Source organism: Protopterus annectens, chromosome 1.part2 (genome assembly GCF_019279795.1).
Source record: "Protopterus annectens isolate FY-2018-M chromosome 1.part2, PAN1.0, whole genome shotgun sequence".
NCBI classification, from domain to species: Eukaryota; Metazoa; Chordata; order Ceratodontiformes; family Protopteridae; genus Protopterus; species Protopterus annectens.
The window spans coordinates 26,009,464-26,025,899 of NC_056727.1; the positions used below are offsets into that span (position 1 = coordinate 26,009,464).

A 16,436-nucleotide genomic window follows, 5' to 3' on the forward strand; every position below is an offset into this window, starting at 1 on the left:
TTGTGTTGGTTCCTTGTGGAGCTGCAAACAACACTCATTCTTATCTATTTAGTTAACAATCCTGTACTCCAGTCCAATTCATTTATCTTTCTGCTCAAGTCTAGCTGTCTTTTTGTCAGTCTACCTGTTTGGTTCGGAGATGAAAGTATCCAGTTCATAAGACAGACACTCAAGACATTCTGACTTTTACTAAAAGCATTTCATCTCTCATCATCCGTACAGCATAGTACCCATTCTAAAATCACACTTACTGTTTCAGTGCAATAAGTATCTGCGTGTGTGCATGTGCGTGCATGCGTGTTTGTGTGTGTGTGTGTGTGTGTGTGTGTGTGTGTGTATGTGTGTGTGTGTGTGTGTGTGTGTTTGTGTGTGTGTGTGTGTGTGTGTGTGTGTGTGTGTGTGTGTGCGTGTGTGCGTGTGTGTGTGTGTGTGTGTGTGTGTGTGTGTGCATGTGCATATGCATGTGTGTGTGTCAGTCTGCAGCTAATATTACAGACCAAAACCATAATCTGATTTAGTTATTCTCCAAATGTACACCTAGTAGGACATGTGTTGATTGGTAATAAGGTATGTAAGGATACACGCACACACACACACACACACACACACACACACACACACACACACACACAGACACACACACTCTTGGTTCAATGTCCACTTATTCATGCATCAATTTGATCAACCTTATCAGAACCAGTTACAGTCTATGGCCTAATAATATATAATAGTTTGTTTGCTTATGTACACACATTTCTAGCCTTTCTTAAATGACTCAGATGGTGAGGTAGTAAGTGATACATCATTAGGGCATGATAACTGTACTGCCTATATTTTTCTGACGTATATTACTGTAAGATATAGAAGAGGGCATCTTTTTTCTCACAGAAAATTACATTATTCATTACTTTGTCACTTCAGTACTCTAGAGCTTAAGAGTTTTGACTGTGAGACATGCTTACAGCATAAAAATCTCAGAAATTATAGAATAAACAGTGGGAATTCAGAAGATAGGAGGTATAAATTGGTTTATCATCTCATTTGTTCTCCTTTTTCAGTAATGTGTTGCTTAGAGTTCATTGCAGACTACTGTCTCTAAATGTTGACACTAGGGCATATGGTACTGAGGGTCACAAAGCTTTTCCATACCAATTTCCAACAGAATAACTGCTGTTTCACCAGTGCCTGAAATAGATTTACATACCTCCTGTTCACTGTATAGTTATAATGGCAGCACCACACAACGAGATATGAATTTATATGTATTCCTGGTCACTTAACAAAACTGCATATTCAGTTGTTTGCAGGTTCTAGACATTCCAATGTTTCTTGCTAACTTTCTGGAATTATTTGCAAACATGCCTGTTTTACAAACAATTATTGTCGAAAACATTAGAGTTCAGTTTGTTCTTGTAAAGTAAGGACTGTGTTTGAGAGTAATGCATGTGTCCTATAAATTAAAACACCGCCTCATTTATAGCAACCTCTAAGTTATGCATAAAGGAAACAATGCATCCCAGATGATTGATGTCTGTACCATAGTTTCTGCATTATCCGGATTTACCTCAACATTAACTTTCAGGTTGACAAGTTCCAAGCCATTATCTTTGGGTGTAAGCATTTGACAACTCTGTCAAATGCAGATGTTTGAACCTGCACAGAATTATTAATATCTTCAGTATAAACGATCAAGTGCTTGCAAGTTTTTGCAGACTTTGCAAACCGACTTAAAGGGATACATTCAGTTTATATAGTTCAATTCATTAATTCATGTGTTTTTATTAAGTTTTAGGAGTATTTCTTATTCAGGATTTAAGTGACACACTGAATCTGAAGACAGACAAAGATACTGCATCTGCTGTTATAATGAAGCCTAATTAGTTATACAGATATTTAGAAACAGATGAATGGCAATTACATGAAAGCCTTTAAATTCTATTTAAAGTTTCTGTTTTGCTTGCTGTTTACTGTTGAAATTAGTAGCTTTAATTCTTTAGGAAAAGTGACAACAGTTCTTTTTTCTTTCTTTCATTTACTTTTTAAGTTTCTATCCTCTTTATAGTGCTTGCTTAAGTTCCCTTTGGTATCAAATGTGGTAAACGTGCATTATGTCTATTGAAATTGTTAGTTGTGAGGCTCTGTCTGTATCATGGGGCATTGTATGAGAGCAAGAGTAAAACATACCTCTGCTGGTGACACAGCTATGTGCAACACAATAAATGAAGAACAAGAAGATGGGATGATAACAACTTAATAATGCTAGTGTCAAGGTCTGATCCATGCCATCTCCAATGTTGGCTAATCTGGGGGCCAGCATAATGGTCAAGGTGTTGACCTTATAAGCACAAGATGCACGGCTTGATTTTTCCCCCTGGGATCATTAACCTATTAGTCATCTGTAAACCTATAAGGAGTTCTATGAAAAGTCTACTAAAATCAAAGTGGGTCACTTCTACAAGTCCCTCTGTGTCTTAGTGGTTATCAGTTAAAGAGTTCTATATTATTTGTTTGCTAGGACTTTTGTGCTTTGTCTCCATGTTGCTTTTGACCTTTACGCCTTACTGGCAGTAATCCTTTCCCTTACTAGTAATTCCATAAATTTTACAAACAATAATGCTAGGTTGACTTGTCTGTTGTTTATTACCACCAGCATGTTCTCATTTCTATGCTATGGGATTTTGTCATCTTTCTCCTATTTCTCTAGTATGGCATCTTTTACTATCTGCAAAGCATCATTTACTGACTGCTGTTATAATTGTTTATGTAAATATTAGCTGCTGTAAAAATGAAAGTTAATTTTGCCCTCAGGGAGATAGATCACAGTGTATGAGATACGGCAACAAATGGAAATCTGTACCAAGAAACATGAGCCAAGCAATGTAATACAACAACTAGGGGCATTTAGACAGCAGTTCTACATTTTGGATTTGGAGTCCAGAAGGTAAATAAGCACTGCTTTGATAATGGAACATTACCAGTGACAGCAGGACTTAAACCGTCAGTTCTAGCCCATGAAGCTTGTACCGTGTGTTGCAGTCGATTTATCTTTGGGCAATGCAATATTGCTTGTGATAATGTGCAAGTTTCTAAAACATATGGCAGAAAAGTATCAAGATGAAACTGTGCTCAAATGGAGCCCATTGTTCGATTAAAAGAAAGGCATTTTTATTTCGGAGTGTTACCAGCTTATGATGAAGAAGAATTACTGCAGATGAAGCACTGATTATATAAGATAGCCAGCTTATAAGCCTGCATTTCAGTGAGCTGCTAGTTTCTTTTCCAAGAAGTGTGAACCAAAACTTTGAGTCTGAGCTGCATTACCGGGTGATATTAGATGATCAGACCAAAACCCCTAAACTAACTTTCCATATAGAGCAAACCACCAGCAGACACACATATATACAGAGGGATCTTCAATTTTCATACGCTTACTTAACATCATCAACTCTAAGGTCAAACCATCTTGGAGGGACGAGGAAAATCAGTGAACAGCCAGCTTGTCATAGGTTCTTGCTTGGCTTGCAGTCCATGGAACTATTGAGGAGCCCAGCCCAATTTTCCAGTTGCCCTCAAGCAGTATCTAGTTACATGGGTTGCTCAACATGACACAGTAGGTAAATGAGAGTGGAAAGAATCAAACCCAGTATAGCACAAGTATTACAGATCAAACCCAGTATAGCACAAGTATTACAGGTCAAACCCAGTATAGCACAAGTATTACAGATCAAACCCAGTATAGCACAAGTATTACAGGTCAAACCCAGTATAGCACAAGTATTACAGGTCAAACCCAGTATAGCACAAGTATTACAGGTCAAACCCAGTATAGCACAAGTATTACAGATCAAACCCAGTATAGCACAAGTATTACAGGTCAAACCCAGTAGAGCACAAGTATTACAGAATCAAACCCAGTAGAGCACAAGTATTACAGAATCAAACCCAGTAGAGCACAAGTATTACAGAATCAAACCCAGTAGAGCACAAGTATTACAGAATCAAACCCAGTAGAGCACAAGTATTACAGAATCAAACCCAGTAGAGCACAAGTATTACAGAATCAAACCCAGAAGAGCACAAGTATTACAGAATCAAACCCAGTAGAGCACAAGTATTACAGGTGAAACCCAGTATAGCACAAGTATTACAGATCAAACCCAGTATAGCACAAGTATTACAGAATCAAACCCAGTAGAGCACAAGTATTACAGGTCAAACCCAGTAGAGCACAAGTATTACAGATCAAACCCAGTATAGCACAAGTATTACAGGTCAAACCCAGTAGAGCACAAGTATTACAGATCAAACCCAGTATAGCACAAGTATTACAGGTCAAACCCAGTAGAGCACAAGTATTACAGAATCAAACCCAGTAGAGCACAAGTATTACAGATCAAACCCAGTATAGCACAAGTATTACAGATCAAACCCAGTAGAGCACAAGTATTACAGATCAAACCCAGTATAGCACAAGTATTACAGAATCAAACCCAGTAGAGCACAAGTATTACAGAATCAAACCCAGTAGAGCACAAGTATTACAGAATCAAACCCAGTAGAGCACAAGTATTACAGGTGAAACCCAGTATAGCACAAGTATTACAGATCAAACCCAGTATAGCACAAGTATTACAGATCAAACCCAGTATAGCACAAGTATTACAGAACAAACCCAGTATACCACAAGTATTACAGCTTGCAGCCTTAACTCTATTCACCAGCTGGCAGTGCAGCTCAGCAGTGATTCATTTAATTAAATACCCTTGTATGGCACATACAGTTACTACTGTGGCCAGAAAAAAAGTCACACTTAAATTGTGTAACACTTTCATGGTATGAGAAAGGATAATATGGGTGTTTGGTATTAGTCAAATATTGAGCCTGACTGGTTCCAGAAATCATTGGACTGAGAGCATCTCACATTTTAGATTTCTCTCACGAAAGCTATCACTTTTTTAAGCAAGGGGATGTGAAATCATTTCCTCAAGAAAGCAGGACATATTATAATTAATCTCTCTCTCTCTCTCTCTCTCTATATATATATATATATATATAGATAGAGAGACATGTGTGGGTCCATATCAGAAGCAGGAGTTTTCATAAACTCAAAACTGATATGATTGAGACCACATGATCGATTTCCCAAAAAATCAAAGCTTTTGAATTGAGATCCCGCTACAGTGAGGATCAGGGAAGTTATCCTTTTCCCCACTGTAATGCAATGTTGGAGTTGGTATATATAGTATGCAGGGGTTGTGGGGGGTGAAGCGCCCACATGGGAGGTGCAGAGGGGGGGGTCCCCCTGAAAAAACATAGAAAAAGGGAGTTTTCTGATGTTTCCAAAGTTCAAGTTTTTGGAAACTCGACCATTTCGTCTCAATAGTATGAATTTTGAGTTTGAAAAATCGGGCTTCTGATATATATATATATATATATATATATATATATATATATATATATATATATACATATAAATACACACACACACACACACACACACACACACACACACACACACACACACATTGCTGGGTTGAATCAAAAGCTGCTAATTAATTAGAGTGAAAGCACATAAACTGGGATGCAAAAATTAATATATTTACAAATATGTGATGTTGGCATACATGTAATTTTAAGTCATCTGTTTAAATTAAAATATTGTGAAGTTTCACATGTTATTCATGTTGTAAAAAAAGACAGCAAAAATGGAGAAAATATGGCATGATCGCTTTGTTATTGATATAGATCTGTTATCAAAAAGATGTTTCCTGTCTGCATACAAGATTGCTAAAAGGAACTTCTCTAATCCAGGGAACATAAATATCAGCAAGTGCATCTCAGTATTGCCACAAAAGTGAAGTAAATGGGTAATATAGGCTTTTAGGTAAGTAAAAGACTTCCAGCAGAAAAGCTAGTTTCTAGGCATTTCAGTTTACAACTTTGTTGCCTTTTGCTACTGAGAAGGAAACCAGGAAAAAAAGCTTGCGCTATGCACAAGGAAGCCATTATAGAGAAATGGCCTGACAAGGCATTGGGTTAGAGTAGTTCAGGGGTATGGTATAAAGGTAGACAAGGGCTGCTCACAATTACCATGCAAACTCACCTTACCATAACACTTTCTGTCTGTTGCCTGATTAAATCTGCATTTCTTTTTCCATAATATTTAATGAGGAGCTCAACATAGTTTGCTTTTTTTCTGGGAATTTGTAGAAGTAAATCCAACTTGTGCTATCAGTGTCTTCTGCAGGAAAGGAGACCTTGATTGCTTGGTACGCCACTTAAAATATTTCACTGAGAAATCTTTAAATTTACATTGATGGACTGTGCAGCTATACGACAGAGGAATGATGGATAAACTATAGTCATTGGTTTGTCTTCTGAGATTTAACCCAATAAAAGTGGTCAATACAGATTATCTAGTCCAAACTGTGATAATGTGACATTATTTTTTGATGAAAAATCTGTAGCATCAAGTTCATTTTGGCTTAAATCTTTAAATGCACTTATTTATTGTAAGGCCACTGTCTGCTTTCTTCTTAGTATGTGTCATGCTTTCAAAGATCTATGTTATTAAAATTTCTACATGATAATAGTTTCCAGTAAAGGTGCAACCATAATTTCAAACTTTTTTTCTGACAACTACACAAAATCCTTAGCTTGGTTGGCTGTTTGTCTAATCATTTTTTTTATTTTCTGTGCTATACAAGCAGAAAAAATGTATCTATATTGTATTTCTTGAGACTAAACATTCATGCTTATATGACTGCTCGTCCTTTCTGTCCTCTGTCTCCCTCTAGTACAGCACTGTTTTTTTTTTATCCTGTCCTTACTAATACTGATCTGTTTCCCTCACATACCACTGACCACTGAAAGGAATCAGTGCCATGATTACAATCTGCAAAAACATCACAAAGGCTGTTGTCACTGGATCTGGGATAAAAATATTCATATAACAGATGTAAACAAAGTGAATAGGTGCAACAAAAGGACCGTTTTCAAGACTGAAATATCAGTATATCCAAAAATGTTCAGGAAATTAGATAACAGTACAATTAATGACTGTAGAATTACATTGTGTGAATGTGACACAACTCAGTACTGTGGGTGTGGAACAGCACTGCACCTCTGCAACTGAGTAATGCATTATACAGATCTGCCAGACTTAGTAAAAAATACCAATATTATCACATGACTGTAGCAGTTTCAGTAGAAGGTGAACTAACATATGCATGCACTTTTCTCTGAATGTCATATGTGTATGCTACTGTTTTCCCATATGGACGATTGGAAAATAACTTGCAGGCAAAAGTAGGAAAAGTGCATACCCAAAAATGTTTTCCTTAGTATAAAACATTGCATATGAGAGTTTTCAATGTTGCCTTATCAATATTTTTTATGGAAGTGCTGTTTTCTTTGGTCATGGTTATATTGTAACTTTTACTTTTTTTCAAAGAGATAATCAAAGGTAACTTTTTTAATCACTTAATGTTATGTTATTTAGTAAAATGCCTTTTTTAAAATAACCAGCAATGGGTTTTCTGAGTAAACTAAAATATTTTCAGGAAACTGCAAAAAAATAAAAAAAGAAAAGCAGCAGAACTATTTGCAAGGATAAACACATCTCTCTCAGTTAAGTGAAAAATATATATTAAGAGTTAAAAATGCAAGATTCCAAGATGTGATCCTCCATATGGGACAACTTGTGTCAACACATGCACAATGACATGAAGGAAAATAGAAATAAAAATGTTGACTAACCTAACCCACCTGAGCTTGGCTCGCAGGGATCAATATCTTCATCATCACTCGGACATTCAGCTGAGGCCACAAGCAGGTCATCTGTGGGCTGCAAATGACAAGAATGAAAGGTGAAAACATGTTCCTTTGTGATGTGTACACTAATACTCATACAAACTATGAACTTAAAACAAATTTTCAGGTATCGAAATCACGTTAAGCCAATGCACACAGTTAACTTGGATTATTCTGTACCCATTGTTATATTCACTGATATTGTGCTCACTGATTTACTCTTCAAGTCTAAAAGCCTCATAACATTTGCAGTAGTTATAATTAAAACTCTGAGCTGTTTACTTAACAATTCCACGAAGAAGCAACTGCCTCCAAAATATATATATATATATATATATATATATACATATACATATAGATATATATATATATATATATATATACACACACACATATATATATATATACATATATACACACACACATACATATGTGTATATATATATATATATATATATATATATATATATATATATATATATATATATATATATATATATATATATGCACACACACAGTCGATAGGTAGATACAGATAGATAGACAAATAGATACATATAGATAGATATACTTATACATATACTTTTTTGCCATTTCTCCATTTTGAGGTAAGCCTCCTACATTCCCTAAATGTACATACACACACATATATATATATATATATATATATATATATATATACATACACACACACACACACACACACACACACCTATTGGGGAGGGTAAACTTCATGGTCACACCCAAAGAACAAGAGAAAAACCTCTCAGATGAAAAGAGTCATGACCAATGCAAACTTAGAAACTGTATCTACAGTATTTTTTTTATCGAAAATAGTATTCATGGAGTTCAGCTTTGCTGAGCTATGCTCAGTGAGTTGAATTCTTATGGTATCTTCCCTTAATTAGTCATAGTGTAACCTTAACATAAGCATTGCATTTACTTCTTTACTTCAGATTTCATAAAGTACTCCACCCTAAGCCAGGTACCTATGCTAATGGTTGGGGGGGGTGTATATGCCCCTTCTGACTAGTGAGTGCCCATCATAAAACTCAGCAGCCCTGGGTCAATAAGCTACTGTCTGGCGGGTGTCTATTTTCCAAGCTTGGGTTACTTGGGATAGCTATGCTGAGTGAAGACTGGATGTAAAGCCAATCAACCTAACAAACACAAACTAAGGATTGCTAAACTCAATGTAGGTTCACTGACAGGATGCAGATTGAGAGTAGGTGACATGATTTCAAGAAGGAGGCTGGAAATCATGTGTATCCAGGATTCAAGATGAAACGGCAGTGCAGCAAAGACAAATGGCTCCTCAGGATTAAGACGGACTGGAAATGCAGTGAAAAATGTGTTGAGGGATAGGCTTCAGAAGACCATGTGGGATGTCATTAGAATTAGTGATAGACTCATGGCAATCTGACTCCAGTGTAAGGATACATATGTCAATTGGTCGAAGGACTAAATTGTCTAAACCCATATGATTGAGATGATGTGGTTAGCAATTTGGTTCATTGAACTGTTCTGACTGAGATCGTGATTCACTAAGGATAGAGGAATTTGCCCCTGTCCCCATTGTAGTGTGATCTCTGAGCTGGTATAAATAATTTGCAAGGGGTGTGGCATGCAGGGGTCCTTGTCCCCCTCCCCTGCAAAAACATTGTTTGTGTTGCTGGCAGGTGTTGTGTAAATTTGTCAGGTTTTCTATTAACGTCATGGTCTTGAGTATATGGTTTCAACAATGTGGCTTTTCGATAAACTGACATAGATCCGTAAAGCTAAGGCACTACTCATAATCTCAGTCTATGCCCCACAACAGGTAAATGAGAGTCAGGAAAGGAGTGCATTCAGACATCAGCTGCAGGATCTACTAGATAAAGGAGGACAGCATATCCAGACAGACAGAACAGGATATGAGGTCTGCCTGGGTCCACATAGATGGGACAACAGGAATAAAGAAGATGAGGCCATTCTAGACATCTATCTGGCAAATGGCTTGATAATAGCCAACACATGAATCAGAAAGAGAGAGACAGTCACAAGATCACATACGAGAGCGGCCAACATATAACTCAGGTGAGCTTCCTCCTAGTAAAGAAAAGGCACTGGTGTAGAATCAGTGATTGCAAACTCATCTCCAGTGAAACAGTCAAACCATAGCATAAACCACTGGTTGCCACCATCAGCTACGAGCAATGATCAGAAAAAGCTCTAAGGTTAGCAGAGACCAGGCTGAAGACCTGGAAGATGACTGGAGAGAAAGTACAGCAGTTCAAGGAATTACTCAGGGTTGTAGCACCTTGAGAAGAGGAAGTAATAGGTGGAGTTAAAGAATGAATGCCTCAAAACAGCATGTGTGAGGACCACAGAACAGACATGTGGCTGAGACAGGTATGGAAATAAGGGACATAAGGAAAACTAGTGGCGGAATGCAGAAGTTCAGAAAGTCATTGAAAGAAGGAAGGAGTGCAGGAAAAAGTGGGAGATATAAAATATGGATGGGACAAGGAAGGAATACTGGTTCATTAACAAAGAAGCTAAGAAAGGAGTTGCAGTAGCAAAGAACAGAGCATTGGAGGTACTCTGCCAGCGTCTGAAAAGTGACTCAGTAGGTGGCACAAAGAAACTATATCAGGTTGCAAGACACAGACAGAAGGATAAAGAAGATAGTCAAACACCCTTTATAAGGGATGCCAGCAAGAACCTGCTCACCAGTCCACAGGACATCGAAGGCAGATGGAAGAAGTACTTCCAGCAGCTTCTGAATGAAGAAAGCCCTACAGAAGGTGTACTGCTCCAGACACATCTTACGATGCGAGAAGAAGAGGAGCCACCCTAGAAGAATTAGGAATAGCACTTAGGAAAATGAAGTCAAGGAAAGCAGCAGGCTCAGATAAGGTCACAGCAGATACAATAAAGGTGATGGATGATATAAAGGAAAAATGGCTCCTGAGGGTACTCATAGCAGTGTGAAGAGAAAGGCATACCCCAGATGACTGGATAATAAGTGTACAAAAAAGGGGACATCTACAACTGTGGGCAGTACAGAGGTATCAAACTTCTGTCACACTGCTAGAATCATAGGGGCTGCAGCCAATTGGCTTAGATTGTCTGCTGTGTATGACAGTATAATACCAAAGAAGCTGAAAAGTAAGGTGTACAAACAGTAGTGTTACCAGTACTACTATATGCTACAGAAACCTGGGCAGTAAAGGCACAGCAGATGTGAAAGCTACAGGGATGCATGGTGTGGGAGAGGTGAAGAAATTAGGACATAAGAACAGAAGCCAAAGTAGCTGAAATTGGAGAAAAGATCAAAGAGACCAGATTATAGTGGTTTGGGCACATGTGCGGAAAAGCTAAAGAAAGTATGGTGAAGCAGATTTGGGACAGACAGGAAGAAGTTAAGAGGAAACAAGGGCATCCAGCAAAGAGGTGGATAGATTGTGTGAGGTAAGATTTGTGACAGTCAGGCATGAGTGTGGGAGAAGGCAGTACTGTAGTATTGAATTGAGAGTGACAGCGGCAGTTAAAATGACATCACAACACCATACAGAAAAATGGGAAAAGGGGGGTTGTTGATGATGATGACGATGTTTGACTGATCACAAAAGGAGTTGAGTACTCTGTTTTTTTTTTGGTGAAGATTTTTTTCCCCTATTCTTCATGTTGTGCAGAATTTATAATTATACGCATAAGTATGTGAGTATACATCTATCTATAACTAGACAGATATATGTATGTGCATGCGTGTGTGCGTGCATGCGTGTGTGTGTGTGAGTGTGTGTGTGTGTGTGTGTGTGTGTGTGTGTGTGTGTGTGTGCAGTACATGATCTCCAGGTGTTTGAAGCTGAGACTATAATGACATCATGATTCGTCAAGGATGCCAGCATTCTCAAAGGTAACAGATTAAACAGAAAAAAAACATTCATGTTGTTGAATAGATAAGCTGAGCGACTTTCCAACAAAGGCTGTGTAATTTTACTTAAATTCAGTTTATATGATGCATGTCCTTTTAGAGAGTAACATGATTAATATAAGTAAAGTGAGTAAAATAAGTGATCTTAGCCAAATATATTTATTGCCTCTACAAAATCTATCCTGTCTACTTTCTGAATCCTGTTCATAAATAACAGATGGTTCATAGGGCTGCCAACATACATGGTACAGTACCGTAGGGAGATCTCTTCTGAGTCTGACTTTCAGCATGTGGCTCCTATAGCAACCAAATCCACTTGGATCAGTGGGGCATACAGTACATATTTCTGAGCTTTTGCTTCCTTACAATGACACATTGTAAACTAGTTTATAAATGTCTGCTACAACAATCATATACTTACAGATTTAGAAGCTTGAGATGTCCCAAGAATAAGCAGTGGGGCCTCCTATCTGCATGAAAACAATACTGTTTGCCTGTCTTGGCCGTGGACCTCTGTAAAATTAAAACTGTTCTGCTGTGTATTATGAAATCGTCTACATAATGGAAGTTCTTTGAATGTTCCAAACCCAGTGTGCATTCTTGTAAGGAAATCAAGTCAGCATTTTAGCCTTTGAAAGATTGAGGCAATTAAAGTTTTGCACTTGCTTTATCATAGGCAATGATGGTTATGCAAAGTGTAATTATTACAGGTAAAACCATGCACAATTTAAACACTTCAGATGTAGTCTCAGCTATTGTTGAAGTACAGCCATAATGCTTTTTATGCTGTGGTTTGTAAAATTCAGCTCTGGTAAGAATCTCTAAAATGTATGCATAAAAAGTAGAGAGAAGGGAAACGTGCATATACTTACATACACACAAATACGCAAGTGTGCATGCATGTACGGACATGTATATGTGTGTGTTTTGTTTGTGTCTCTGTGTGTGTATACATGTATGTAGCATATCTGAAATATTGGTGGTAAGGTGGCAGATATGTAAAATAATCATAGGAAGTGAACAATTTACACAATGTGAGGCAAAACCAATAATCATGCAATGAGCTCTATAAAGATATATATATATATATATATATATATATATATATATATATATATATATATATATATATATACCTTCCATCTCATCTATACATATTCAGTGAGCAGGATTTCAAAATCCGGGGGGGGGGGGGCAGCATTCTGTAAAAATGTTCATAAAATGGTATATCTGCCATTACATAAAGACAGTGAAGAATGTCTGTATAATGTAGAGCCTGAGGTCAGAGATAACCAATCATAACGTGAAGAAGAGACCAGGTGTTGGATTTTAACACTGAAGAATGCAAGTGGTATCACGAGTACTAAAGCAGAAACTGTTATGAACCTGTTATGCTCCAGCAACACATTATAATGTTTTGACATGCAGTACAGTTAAGCTGCACTATGGCTGCCTTGCACCTAGAATTAGATTACTGATGTGATGGAGCACATGGAAAGTGGGAGAGATAAAGAAACGACATGCTTATGAGACTGTAGAAAAACAGGGTTACTATCCAGCGGGCACTGAAAGGATTTTGTACATTGTCTGTATACTGGAGGGTGTTATTGGAGAAGACAGTCCGATAAAAGTTAGGCACTGCAGCTACAGTTTGTGCTTTGTATTCTTTTGTGTTCCATGCTACTTGCCAACTGCCTCTAAGATCAGCCCATATGTCTCTGCTGGATCATTTCCACACAGGATTCAATTATCGAAAAGCTCAAAAGTAATATTTTTGCAGGGGAACAAGTCCCTTTCTCCCTCCAACTTACACTGAATATTCTTTGACAATCCTAAGGGCAATGCTCAGTCAACACGATGATGTGTTTATGCCCTCTCCAGTATGTTTTCCTGCCTTTGACCAGGTGCTTGCTGGGAATAGAGTTCATCTCCCAAATACCCTGAAGTGCTCAAACTGGGTATTAAGAATGGTTACAGGCTTTCTTTCTTTCTTTCTTTCTTTCTTTCTTTCTCTAGATAGCCATCTTTCTATGTATCCTTTTTAAGATTTCACTTATCTTTTCAAGTTATATGCTCAGACGTAGACAGTATACGATCTTTGTCATTTTTGTGTCAACATAATTGACAGTTTGTGAAATGTGTACTGACAGTTTGTGAAATGTGTACTATTAAAATATGGCTAATGTTATGACATGACTTAAATGGATAAATTGATTGCCATTGCAGACAGTACAAATTATTTTTCCACATCAATTGATTTGCATTTTGTGTTGTTTGAAATAATACTGACTAGGTCAAAAGCTAGGGCCATCTTACTTACCAAAACTGGACATTTATTTTTCAGTTATTGCTATGAAAACAACTCACTCTTTGTAGCAATCTTATATATGAAAAAGTATCAGATCATTTCTGTTAATAGGCATAATGACCACCTTCTTTGCTTGTATGATGCATTTTTATAATTAAATGCAAACCCTGGGCAGGTTGCACTTCCATATGCCTGGAAGAGGAAGTGATTCTACATGTTACTAAAATTTCCTTTACTGAACTATGTTTTAATCCTAAATGATAAAATAGAAACTGTTGTTTTGGAGAAGAATATGCTATGGTTCGCAGCAACTACAAGCAACATTATAATAATTTTCCTTCACAAAAGTAAATGTTCATGCTTGTTTTTGATACATGTGACCTGAATTAACATAATTCACATTTACTTATTTTCAAAGAAATTACATTTGTTGATATAATTGTGTGACACAGTTTGCAGTCAGATATTACTTCAAGTTACATAGTTGCTGTATCAGACTTGAAACATCTTCAATGAACTTCAGCTGTTGTATAAAACTAGCATTTCCATTGGTATGCTGTATGCTATTAAATAACTCTACATGACAATGTTAGACACTAACGCTTGATCCCCTTTTAGTGATACAGGGGATTTCTTGTGATTAGGAAATGTTTTCAGTACTTGCACATCAGCTCCCAAGTGCAGACATAATATGTGAAGGATTAGTCAGGATCCTCAAACTTTATTTTACATTTGTTAACCGGGAAAGACCGACTTGGAACAAACCAATTTTCAGCAGAGGCCCGGGGAAAAATGCTCCAGATGCATGTCTTTGTAATGTGGGAGGAAACCAGAGCACCTGGTGGAAACCCACACGAATGCAGGGAGGACATGCAGATTCCGCACAGAAGGCACCCCAATCGAGAATTGAACCAGGGAACCTCTTGCTGTCAGGCGACAACACTACCACTGCACCATCCTTAACTTAGGTTAATAACTCCCTATCTTTTGTCTATCATGTAACAATTTTATCAAGAAATTGTTTGTTTAGCATAGCTAATTGCCAAAGATATCATCAAAGTATAAACAGGTAATTGTGCTCTTATACTCAACATTGATCAGACTGGTTATTGAGTACAGTGCCCCCTTCTGGATATATCTCATTAAGCATATCACACAATTACAAAGGTCCCAAAATTCCTAATACAAATATCAGGGACCTAAAATCCTTGAGCTAATAGGAGAGGCTGGAAGTTCTATCCCTTTTGTCTGTGTATTAAAGATTTTTCAGTGGAGATCTCTGTCTTGTTTTCCTGCAATTAGAGACACAGTTTTCTGGACTTCCTGTTTCCAATGCCTGCAACAGCACTAGAATGAAGGATTTGAAACTTAACCAACAGAGAAATAAAACATGGTGGAGAGACAGGCTTACAACCCAGCGTGTTCCCATATCTCTGAAATAAACTTTCCCTGCATATTTAACAGTGCAAATCACTATCTTCCTTTAGACATAACTTAGAAGACTAAATGGGTTTTCAAAAGGTTAATCCAGGATTGACTGGTATGGCCCTCTGTAAGAAAGGTGGCTCAGCCTAAGGGGGGGTACTCTCAAGGTGCAAATGGTCATAAGACTCAATAGGCTTTGAATAACTATGGGTCTATGATCATCAAAAGTCTGTTTATCATGATGGACAGTTTCTGCCACCAAACAAAATATATTTTGTTTGGTGAACTATGGAGTTACAGTTTAATAAATTCCTTCATACAAAGCCTACAAATGGGTTCTCATTGCATGAGTCTCAACACAGCAAGAAATTATGTACATCTGGGAAAGTGTATACTGATTCCAATATTACTGTATCTCAAATAATTAACCATTCTCAAAGTACGATGATCTCAGAGTTAGCTGCCCACAAAAACACATTTAACAGCCTGTTTGGCACTTCACTGTTACATCTGCAGAATCCAGCTTAATTTTTCTGAATTTTGGGTTGTCTTTGCAGAGTAAGAAAATTCCAACAGAGAACTAGAAAACTAAAACATAATATTTGCATCATCAAGACAGCAAAAAAACTCTCCAAGCATCTGGTAAGCCACTTAAAATACTATAACCCAATGTCTTTTAGTGGATAGCAGTAACATGGCAGAGATCAGTTGTAGTTAAAAAATGCTTACAATTTCTTGACAGTTTAACTGCCTTATTAAACATATTTACTGAATTTGTGTTGAAAACACCTGAACTATTGTAATTGTGTGTTCATTTGATTTATGGAAACTAGCATGGAATAATTTCAAGCTGAAAACAGTTTAGTTTACCCATGTACAAGTCATGCTGTTCTTCAAAGTAGTTGCCAGACTGGACAGCTATACCACTAAAGGAAGATTACACATGACGCATAGGTAATACACAGTAATTAC

General features: G+C 37.3%; 1 protein-coding gene across 19 annotated transcripts in view; it reads right to left on the bottom strand.

Annotated features, from left to right (window-relative positions):
- The window catches only part of NRXN1 (neurexin 1), a 4,168,553-nt gene that overhangs the window by 32,892 nt on the left and 4,119,225 nt on the right, over positions 1–16,436 (bottom strand). For 12 of the 19 annotated variants that reach the window (XM_044054788.1, XM_044054802.1, XM_044054861.1 and 9 more), the window contains one exon: positions 7,759–7,846. In XM_044054788.1, the coding sequence (XP_043910723.1) occupies positions 7,759–7,846 (88 nt within the window). The remainder of the gene's footprint in view (positions 1–7,758; positions 7,847–16,436) is intronic. The other 7 variants (XM_044054867.1, XM_044054825.1, XM_044054853.1 and 4 more) reach the window with 1 other exon arrangement.